Source organism: Physella acuta, unplaced genomic scaffold (genome assembly GCF_028476545.2).
Source record: "Physella acuta isolate Inbredline_101_S28 unplaced genomic scaffold, ASM2847654v3 ptg000499l, whole genome shotgun sequence".
NCBI classification, from domain to species: Eukaryota; Metazoa; Mollusca; class Gastropoda; family Physidae; genus Physella; species Physella acuta.
The window spans coordinates 167,236-179,534 of NW_026732018.1; the positions used below are offsets into that span (position 1 = coordinate 167,236).

Consider the following 12,299-nt stretch of genomic DNA (forward strand, 5'->3'; position numbering starts at 1 on the left):
AACTTTTCCATGATGCCGTTCGTCTTTTTACCTATCTTCATTGCAAATGAAAGTAGATTGTGGAAAACACTTTGGCCCTTCTAAATTTTCTATATAGGCCTACTTAGGTCAATTACCCACTTTTGCGCTATCGAAACAAACTCGAGACAATATATATACATATTGTCCATATTGTCTATTTACCTTGAATTTCATTTCCCTTGTCCTCTTTTTGTATTTCATCAATACCACAACGATACGCAATAAAATTTGTAACCCTGTTTTCGAATCTTTTACGAAGAATTAATGAGTACAAAAAAACGTTGATTAAGAATCAATTACTACGAATAACTTTGATTGATTATTCTTTAGCTCAAACACTTTAAATAAGATTATATTAAATCCAACACTTTGATTTAAAAAGGAGAAGATCTATTTCTTTTGACTAAGTCTTTTCCTGTTCGTATCCAAGACAGATGAAGTAGAGTTCTTCTGTTTCAATTACCTCGGCATACAAGAGGGTAATGTCGTCAGCACTATGCCCAGCCGCCAATGTTTCACTAACGTGAGTCAACGCGGCGACACTTTGTACACCCTCTGTGTTATGCAACTGCTTTTAGATTGTTCTTTTTTCCAACCTTTTACCTCGCTTCCACGTGCTTTGTGTTTTGTCGTCACGGATCGAAACTGACGAGCGAAATTTCGACCACTTCTAACCGCCCAATTTCTCTGCAACTTTGGCACGTGGACAGTTGCAATTTTTTTTATACAGAATAGGCAGCTGGAGATAGCCTGTTATTCATACGGATGGGACTGCAGTGTTTTCACCGCTAAGTCCCTCTTCTTCTTCTTCTTATCTGCCAGTGGGTTTGAACTCGAGACTTTTTTTCGAATTTATCAACCATGAGCTTTTGCCAACTCGACCATGCTTCCATCACAATTAAGGATACGTGTCAACTGGTTAAGCGCCATTGAGGACATTTACTCCGATTTCAGCCTGCTTTTCTTTTTGGATTTGCTTCCATAGCTTTTGTCCAACCAAGAACAAACTACAAAGCAGCAGTTGTTTGATTTTGGAGTTGTCTCTCCTAGAAGAGTGGCTGTCCCCAGCTAACGAGCCTCATCTGCCCGAGGGTTCGAACTCGGGACTTTTCTGTTTAGCAACCATGAGCTTTACCGACTCGACCAACGCCGACCCCCCGCTAAGTCCCTTATATGTTCGATCTCCTGAACAAAACACGGGGGTAAAAATACACGACGTCCAGATACCGGTGAGTAACAATCTCTGGCATGGCAGGCTGGCCATTAGGAAAAGTCAAACTGGGGTCAGATAGAAACGAAAGACTCACTGGGACTCAGAGGCGTAGCAACCCTTCCCAGCGCCCGGGAACAAACTTTCGATTTGCACCCCCCCCCCCCTCTCGAACTTTTCATTTGCACCCCCCCCCCCCTCAAACTTTCAATTTGTTTTTCCAACCCTATTTGGCGCCCCCCCCCCCTAAGGTCGGCGCCCGGGGACATAGTCTCCCCCTCGCTACGCCTCTGCTAAGACTGGTCCTCACAAATGTAATTAACTAATCCTGTTATTTTTATTTTTGCTGTGTAATGTCTACCCCTTCTGTGGTGCTGTGAAACCAGGGTCTCAGCCAGGTTGGCGTCATGTGGTTTTGTTTTGTTAAATCTCTTCTGCCATTTTTTTATTAACTTATTATATTTTAAAATGTGGAAAGGATTTTAGCTTTCAATTCACTTTCGGAATATTGCTCTTTGAACCAGCTAACTCCCTGAATGGCTTGTTATAGTGCTATCAAAGACAGTTTACTACATGTCTAATTGTCGTGTTGAAAATTATATTTTTACAGCACAACGTATGGGAACAAAATGGCCATCGGTATGTTGATGAATGTATACATAGAGAAGAGAGTATTTACAGAATCAGTGTTTCATAATATCCGTACATAGTTGATGTGAAGTGGTAACGGATGACTCAGTGTTGCAGTGTTATAGAAAACTTTACAAACATTTTCAAGGATGAATAATATAACAAATGCTAATAATTGTAGAACCAAATCTATTGAATAATAAAACAAACTTTAAATTACATATACGTTTAAAATAAAATTTAGAATATACAGTTAAAACAAAATTGTAAAAAAAAAATTTTAAACTTATTTTTATATGCATTTATACATATATATATATATATATATATATATATATATATATATATATATATATATATATATATACTACATACAATGTTAAAATAAAATTTAAAATGTACAGTTAAAACAAATTTATAAAAATGTGTTGAACATACTAGGTACAACAAAATTATATTTGTGTTTCATTTTTAAATTTCAAGCAATTTTTTTGTCTTACTTGATAAATATCAGCTAAATGAAACTGTTTTAAGTGTCAAATATAAAATAAATTAGATCAGTTGCCTAACTTAGTCACATAGATATAAAAGTCAGTCTGGAGATATTAGAAAATACGTTAACTATCGAACTCGTTGAGAGTTTATAGAAAATACGTTAACTATCGAACTCGTTGACGTCATTGGTTTAACCGACGTTGTTCAAGAGGACCACGCCGAGGTATGATGTCTCCTTACCAAAGTCGCTCACGTTTTTCATGGAGGCCGTCACCTGTAGCTTGTCTCCAGTCACCAAGTAAAACACGCCGCCTAGTGATAGAAAATAAAGTGAAACGTTTGACAAACACTACAGGATTTTACTAGTGCTAGTGGCAGTTTTAATATACTAAATTGCGTAAAAGTAAAACACAAAAAAAAACATAAAAACTAATATTACACACTAAAATAACAGCCAACAAATATTACTTCGAATACATAAATTGTTTAATTGTTATAAGTTTTTATTTAACATAATTCACGGGATTTTTGCTTTTGTTTCTTTATTTATTACTTCGTCATAATATGTTAAAACGTGTGAGCGAAATTTCGACCACTTCTTTTTAATTTTACACGTTGGTCAAACCCGATAACAATTCAATATGACTTAAAATATTACTTAATTAGATGTTTCATTATTTTTTTAATTAATTAAAGTTCCCTGTGTATTATACACACGATGTTTGCATTAAAAATTTTAGTATGTTATTCTATTATATTAAAATTTGGAAAATATTTTTTTTAATTTCTTAAAACAAGTTTTAATCAAAAGATTTAATCTATGCACTAAAACAAGAAAATAGATAATTTTCTTTAAATATATTATAATGTACTACTATGTAAATAACACAACCTAGACCCAAAGATTACGGTTTAAAATAACTATCACTAAATTTTTCCTACCTGTGAAAGCGGTCTCCTGATATTCTGAATCGTCACACACAGTGTGATGAGTTTTTAACAAGACGTGTGAGCTGATTCTGTTGGTTTTATGCACATAGTGATGGCGTGTCTGTAACCAACACATCAAAATATTATTTAAGTCACATCCTATAACTTTTTTATAAATTTGTAGCTTTAGATCTTATCAAATAACTTTTAAAAATTTGTAGCTTTAGATCTTGTCAAACGACTTTTATAAATGTGTAGCTTAAGATTTTAACAAATAAATTTTATAAATTTGTAGCTTTAGATCTTATCCAATAACTTTTATACATTTTTAGCTTTAGATCTTATCAAATAACTTTTATACATTTGTAGCTTTAAATCTTATGGAATAAATTTTATAAATGTGTTGCTTTAGATCTTGTCAAATAATTTTTATAAATGTGTAGCTTTAGATCTTATCAAATAACGTTTTATACATTTGTAGCTTTAGATCTTATCAAATAACTTTTATAAATTTATAACTTTACGTCAAGTCCAATAACTTAAAATTTGGTAGCTTTGTCAAAACACACATACATTTGTAATGTCGCAGCTTCTTGATAATACACAATTTTGTTTTAAATCCATTGCTATTAATAGGTTAGTAACCTAACCTTTAACCATCAAAAATAATTTTAAATTACTATTTTTTTTTCAACCATACTCGGCTTAACAACACATTCTTCCTTTTCAATCCAAACATTACAAATTTTCACATAAAAACTACTTTATCCATGTTAGATGAAACAGTAACAATATTCACCTAGAAGCATTTCAATATTATGCCAATTGAAAAAAAAACAAGACATTCTATTGTAACGTAATAACAATATTCAAATAGAAACTAAATATCCCTGATAAGATGTTACAATATATTTATGCTATTAAAATACCATGCCAATAGTCACATACAAACAATTATCAACCTTACATCTCGACTTAATAATGTATTCAATAAAATACATTAAGAATATTCACTCTTTGAAAAACATTTCTCTAACATAGAAGACATAAGATGCCAAATTTACTGAAACAATATTCACAAAGAAGCACCATTTATCTGCCTTAACATGCGCAACACAGTAAAACATTCTCAGAGAAACATCATGTCTACCATATAAACAAAGTATTGGAATAAAACAGTAACAATATTCCTTTTGAAACAGCATGTGCAAAAAGTTATACCATTGGAACACAATAGCAACATCCACAGAAAAACATCTTACTTAAATCTCCATACAAACAAAGTATTGGAATGAAACAGTAAAGTATTCCCAAAGAAAGAACATGTATCTACCTTAGTGTGACAGTCCCGTGTTTCACTGCTGCTTTTGTCCATAAAATTAAAGTTGCTGTATACATAGTACATGCCTGCAAACATTCAAATTAGAATCAATAAAAAGTATTATTAAGCGTCCTTTGGCTTTGGGTGGGGGGGGGGGGGGGGGCGCACTTGAAACATTCTTGGAGACGGACAAAGTTTTCCGGGGGATGGGGCAGTGGCCTAACCAGGAATTGGTAATGGGAGGGGATCAAATATTTTTCCATATGTTTAAAATAATATATTATATATATATATATATATATATATATATATATATATATATATATATATATACTAGCTGCATCCCGTGCTCCGCCACGGTAAATCTTTTTTAAATGTACCAACAGAACAAAACTACACACAACACAAACGAACGCAAAAAAAAAAAAAAAAAAAAAAAAAAAAAAACGAAAAAACAAACACAACACTCATAACATAAACACAATTTAAATGCAATCACAAAGGCATATTGCTCACAGTCTAGCCCGTAGCGCCAAATCGCGCCCTTTCCGGTGATTTGCACCCCCCTCAAACTTTCGATTTGCACCCCTTCCCCCCCCCCCCCCCCCCCGCCCTAAAACTTTCGATTTCCACCATCCCCCCCTCGCAAATTTTTTCCAACCCACTTTGGCGCCCCCTAATGTCGGCACCCGGGGACATATGCCCCCCCCCCCCCCCCCTTCGCTACGCCTCTCCTATAAAACCCTAAAGATAGAATAATAATTAGAAAACAGTATAAAAAATAGGCAGTATCTATAATTAATATATATAATATTTCACTTTATCCATTCACGCATTTTTTTTCCAGTACTTTAAATTTTAACAATTTACAATAGAGTTTCATAACTAAAACCATTGCGCACCTAATGAACGTGATGACGCGTCTATATTAGTGCTGAATAGTTGATTAAAAATTATAAGTAATAAACAGTAGGGCCTACATTCAGTGAATAAAATAAATAAAAGATTGCCTTTTATCAATCCATGCTAATTATAATTTTCTAACAATAATTTCCTCTTACACATCCGAATAATTTGCATTCACATTTTGCTAATTATATTATTGCAACACTAATTCCTTCTATGACGAACGTATATTTGCATTCACATTTTTTATTAGCGTGAGTTTAATGTATTTTTAAATTACCTCCTTTGTCAAAATTAGAAAAGAGTTAAATTAATTTGATTTTTTTTCTACCGTACTGTTATTATCTTATTAAAATGTATCCACTTTTTCTGGGAACCTAAACGAAAATGATATTTGACATTAATCTTTTTAATACGTTTTAGCAGTTTGCGTGTATTTAATATTTTCTTGACGTTATGCGAAAGAGTAAAAACCGTGGCAATTATAAAATAGCTCTACGCCGCTATATAAACAAACCCTACTCTAATACTTATAATAAGACACTGCGGTGCACTGAAAAGCACAGCATGGTGCGAATGTTTACTTTTATGGTTCCAAAATCTATAGCGATGACGGAAGGAAGGACTGACACACTACCAGCAGCGTTATATTATAGATATATATATATATATATTTTTTTTTTACACCCCCCCCCCCAAAAAAAAATAAAGAGACGAATGATAAAAACTGTTCAGCATTGTGTTTATGGATGTATTTGTGCGTGAGTTTATGCATGTGAATAAATATAAAACTAACCACATTGACCTACCTGTGTATACAATCTCCATGCTGTCGCGCTGCACACTGACATTCAGGTGAGAAATTTCTTTCGTTGGGTCAAGATTCACTGGGTCAAAGGTCAGTGTATAATTGCACTGTTTATTTCCTTCTATAAAAAAATTAATGAATTTATTTAATCTATTTACAAAAAAAAGTTGCTATTAAATTATTTAGTGAATAGTTCGTTGTTTTTTGTTACAAAACTGTAATGTATTTGTTTTTAGGCGAATCTAAAGGGCGTGTGGTTGGAGCTTGCTATGTGTTTTATCTCATTTAGTTTACTGTTTTGTGTAGTGTGATCTGTTCTTTCCTTTTCTTATAAACGGGTTTTACCAATGGTTCTTAAAATAACTTAAAGAGCACTGACTTTTTTAATAAACGTAAATTATTGACAAAATGTATGAAATTTTGCTCATTAAAACTCAGGGTAATTTTTGTTTTTAGTTTTTTACAATCCAAAGTGTACGTTTTAGGAAAATGCTGGGAATTATTAATTTATTAAATTTTAAAAATGTCAACTTTATAATAATTATAAATTACCTGGGCAAATAGTAGGTTTATCTGCACTATGGAAATACCGATGTGCAGCCACGGACGTTTGGCTAGGAGCGTACTGGATCTTTATTGCTAGAATTACAAAAAGAAAAACGTTTATTTATTCTTCAGAACGTGCAAAAAACACTCGATGATATAGCACATTTGTAATGATGATCTACCATGAATTTCATTGTGTATGCCTTAGAAGTCGTCTATTTTATCTCCCCCCCCCCCCCCACTTCCCCTTTTTTTTACTTCCTATATCCGCGCAGCGTTTTGCGAAGCGTTTGATCCCTCTTCTAAAATAAAATTTACCACGCGCAATTTGAACCACCCCCCCCCCCCTTTGAAGTAATCTTTATGCGTCGGAAAGTAACATATATTTATAATTGTATCTCTTAAGATGTATAGTACAAACGCTAAGTCACATTTCTTTAACGCCTTCTCTCCTTTCCGCCATAGATGAGATTAACTGAAATCTGAGCAACCCCTTCCACCTCCGATGTCTTTTCCCTTTCAGGTGTGTGACGTCATTTATGGATGTCTCGACAATTAGACATTATAAAATGGCAAGAGGTTTATTTTAGTATTTAATTTTGCAGCCAATAATTAGAAATTATAATTATCGATTTTCTAAAAACAAATTAGAACTGGGTTTAAAATTTACTCACCTTGACTTGCTCTTGCCTGAAAAAAAATTTTAATATTTTTTAATGTCACTAATATTCTAATATAGTTTTTTTAGGTAATAAAAAATGACTTTAAATGGCATTGACAAAAACAGGCGAGGGGGGGGGTGATATTTTTTAAATTATATTTTAAAATCCTTATTTTTTATATAATTGGATTTTATTTTAAACTGGTAGCCTTTTAATTTTGACCTCTATCCATTAAAATAGTTTAAACTGAAGTCTGTTTTATACTGCTATTGTTATTTCAAAACAGCTGCATACAGCTTCAAACGTTTTTGTGACAAATATCTGATTTAGCCCATGTAACTGAACAACATTTCTAACACACCACAAAACAACAACATCACTAGCAACATCATCAACATCACTGCATCATTAAGACCACAGCATCATTAACAGTTTAACACGACATCATAACTAACACCACAAAACAACGTCACCAACACCACAACACCATTAACACCATAACACGACAACATAACTAACACCACAAAACAACATCACTAGCAACATCGCCAACACCATAACATCATTAACATCACAACACGACAACATAACTAGCACCAAAAAACAATAACATCACTAGCAACATCATCAATACCACAACATCATTAACACCACAACACGACAACATAACTAGCACCACAAAACAACATCACTAACAACATCACCAACACCATAACATCATTAACATCACAACACGACAACATAACTAGCACCACAAAACAACATCACTAACAACATCACCAACACAACAACTTCATTAACAGCTCAACGCGACAACATAACTAGCACCACAAAACAACATCACCAACACGCAACATCATTAAAACCACAACACGACAACATAACTAACATCACAAAACAACATCATTAACAACATCACCAACACAACAACTTCATTAACAGCTCAACACAACAACATAACCAGCACCACAAAACAACATCACCAACACCAACACGAAAACATAATTAACACTACAAAACAACAACATCACTAGCAACATCATCAACACCACAACATCATTAACACCACAACACAGTCACAAATGCTTGCCCACGTTTACTGTGTATTAGCGATATGACCGTCGGTCGGAAACTTCTATTGTTTGTGTGGAACTAACTAGCCGAAGTGTTTACATGTCTGACCTGCTCACGATAGATGAGGCGAATAATGCCGCATTGAGAGTGGGTTCGAATCCAGTCTAGCTGTAGACTGCATTTTCTGTTTACCTTTTATACATGACAACATCACTAAAACCACAACACGTCAACATCACCAAAACCACAGCACGACAACATTTACCCACACCACAACAAGACGACAGCGTCACAAACAAAACTACAACACCAATGCTAACGTATTAACATCAAAGCAACATCACTCACGGACTACTAAACACTTACGTTTTCAACTTCTTTGATCAACTCTTGATTGTTGGGAAAACAGACTTTCACAACACCGTCTATGTCTCGTGTTTTGATCTGTGTCTCAAAATTATGCGCACCAAATGCACTCCTTTCAATGCAAACCTCGCGGTCTACTAGAGCAGTCTACGACAGAAGAAAATATAAAGAACACAATGTCGGAGTAATAGATTAGTAGGTGGGGGACAGACATTGCAAAGGAACATAAAATATTATTAAACAACATAGGTAGACAGTTAAGGGACGTCTTGGCCCAGCGATAGAGCGTTCGACTGCTAGCCCAAATACGGGTTCAAGTCAGTAGAATGTCCTGTGTCTGATGGGTACCTAACTCACGTTAGTGAAACAAAGGCGACTGGGCATAGTGCTGACCACGCTATCCCTTCATACGCCGAGGTCTTTGAAGCAGATGAATTCTACTTTATCTGCCCAATGCGTCTTGGGCACGAACGGGAAGTGATGATGATAGATAGACAGTGGTACAGAAACTACATATAGTAACATAAACTATACCAAAACTGTAACTATAACAAATATTGCACGTAGATAAACAACATATACATAACAGTATATAACATTAGATAACCAGCGCTGTGTCTACAGCAAAGACAACTTACGTTTTCTTCATTCCTTTGTATAGAGATAACAATTGTGAAAATCAGAGTGCCAACCGCAAAGAAAATGGAAACAGTTGATAATCCACACGTTGCTTTGATGCATCTAAAATAAAAAGATCACGATCAATACCCAATTTGTTTAGAAATCTAGATGTTTACGGTAATAAGCAGAGCCTTATTATCTTAACATTATTACCCCCTCCCTCCACAACCCTTTAAAAACCTCTAAATGAATTCACAATTATTTTCTTTAAATGTTTCACAATTTGAAGCTAAGAGAAATAAAGCGGGAGAGATCTCCCATAAACTTTCTCGATTATTCTTAAATAACACCAGAGTTTCTTCCAGGCATCTCTTGGGGGGGGGGGGGGGGGGAGGCAGAGCCCCCCGAAAAAAGTCTGCCCCCCATCCCCGAACGAAATGGAATTTATATAGAAAAGATATCTATTTAACAGTGTCCGCCCCCCCCCCCTCCAAACAAATTCTACCGCCCCCCCCTCCCCCCCGAAAATTTTAAGTGCCCCCCCCCCCCCTTTTGGAGAAAAAAGTCCGAAAGAAACACTGAATAACACTACGGGGAATGGCAACTTTTTAAAAATAGAATAGAATCTTGTAGAAAAAAAAGCATTGTTGACCAAGTGAATGGCAAACAAAATGTGTATAATAGTGCGGACTATTATTATTACTACTTTATAAATTCATACGCGATTTTTTTTTTTTTTTTTTTGAGAAATTGGAAATAGTGAAAAGTTCTACTTCCGGTAAACGAAACCTACACGAAATTTGACAGACGGCAGAATTAGATATTTTACTTATATGTGAAATGTCATTTATCTATCAGAAACAATACTCAAGTTACAGGCTTTTGAAAAACCAAAAGTAGAATAAGTCCACTCCCGGTTACCGGAAATCGCTGAAAATTCGAAACAACTACAAATTTGAAGTAATACTTATATATAAAACGTTACTTAAACTATCATGTTCACAGACACACATCCACACAGACACAAGGTAGGCAACCAACTAAAGTAAAGTATGACTACTAACTTGTTGTCTCTCTTTTCTGGATCTCGGTGAAAACACTTGTATAGTGTCCTGAAATAAAACGTAACTTTTATGTTGGCCTACTTGTCATCCGGTGTTTCTTCCAGGTATCTCTTCGGGGGGGGGGGATCTCCCGAGGAGAGTCCACCCCCCCCCCCCCCAAATATTTCAAGTCCCCCGTTTCCCCCCGTGTCCCCCCCCCCCCCCCCCCGAAGAAAAAAGTATGGAAGAAACACTGTTTTCATCAACAATAGAAGTAGATAAAAACTGTCTAGAGAAAATGGATAAAACATTTTTTTTTGTTTTTTGTTTTTTTTTTAATTCTATTAAATGATATTTTTTTTAATAAAGCTAAATAACGTTTGTCATAGGTAGGTCTATATGTTTACTAGAAAAAAGCTATACTACTAGTAGGACAGCAGAATCGATTTCATAAATCGATAAACGTGGTGGTGATTGGTGTAATTTTAAGCCAATGGTTAGAGTTGGGTTCTTGTAATGCTGATCGCAATTATCATATCGTACTAGAGTTACGTTTACCAGAAAAAAAAATGTTTTTAACTGCTTGTTGTTTTTTTGTTTTGTTTTTTTTTTTTCATAAAGAAAAATTGCATCTCCTAAATTGTAATTTAGAAATGGACTTTACATAAATGATTACCATTCACTAATCCGTAATCCTGCTAATAAAGCCTATTCGGAAAAAAATGGGGAGAAGTAGTGGGTGGTTTATCATTTGGTAATATATTAGATCTATATTAGGAAGGGATAGTATTGAGCTGCTATATTACAGTGCTTTAATTTTCTTTATTCTTGTTATTTTTCACATTTCTGTTAGAATGGTTGTGTGAATTGGCCCACAATTGACTTGCACTAGCTTTAACAAAATACAAATCTTTACAATGGTCTCTGGCGGTCATATGTATCATATTCCTGTCTTATATCATAAGTGATTTCCTCATAAGTTCAAAAAATAATGTTCTCAATGGCTATATTTATTGTGTATCTTTTAGTTACTAACTTTAATTAGACCGTATTAAACGACCTTTTCGAAAATACAAATAAAATACCGAAAAATGTTCATCTGTTTTGAAATATTCGAACGTTCTTTGACTGAACACGTATGGAACAGTTCGACCTTCCTTGTAGGACTACCGTATGGATCATGTCGTCTACTTACGTGGGCATTTTGAAGATTTCAATAGAGTTCTTTGTGATGATTTTAGATTTCCTGATTCAAATCCCAAACACGTATGGCCTATAACTAAAGAACAACACAACAGTTGACATTTCAAAATCACAAGCTAAAAATAGTCAGTGCAATCAACAAATCAAATGTAGATCTAGATCTAATAGCCGATTGTGTTTGAGTTTTGACCGTACGATAGCTGTGACAACAAGGTTTATTTTTACTCTCAAGCTGAAAGAAATATAATCTGTGTTTTTCCCGATACATTTTATAACGGTACCGGGAATTTCCTATAAGATACCATTGTTAAGTTTTTTTGGACGAAAAAGCCGTCACGTAAGCAAGGTTTTGAAGGAAAAATGGGTGTTTAAAAATGTTGTTACTGTAGATCTATGTACTCTTTTTAATCAAATATGACGGGCTTTGGGTTTTATAGTCTAAACATTTTTTTTAATGATTAGG

At 34.4% G+C, this 12,299-nt stretch overlaps 1 protein-coding gene across 1 annotated transcript; it reads right to left on the reverse strand.

The window, feature by feature from the left end:
• Positions 1-2,216: 2,216 nt before the first annotated feature.
• Positions 2,217-12,040, reverse strand: LOC131944586 (uncharacterized). Its single transcript, XM_059305272.1, has 10 exons — positions 11,829-12,040; positions 10,655-10,702; positions 9,608-9,710; positions 8,970-9,116; positions 7,542-7,557; positions 6,874-6,960; positions 6,323-6,442; positions 4,620-4,693; positions 3,299-3,407; positions 2,217-2,668 (listed from the first exon to the last, which is right to left on the reverse strand). Exons 1-10 carry the CDS (start codon positions 11,834-11,836, stop codon positions 2,547-2,549), a joined length of 834 nt encoding a protein of 277 aa, XP_059161255.1. The 5' UTR covers positions 11,837-12,040; the 3' UTR covers positions 2,217-2,546.
• Between the last annotated feature and the right edge of the window lie 259 nt (positions 12,041-12,299).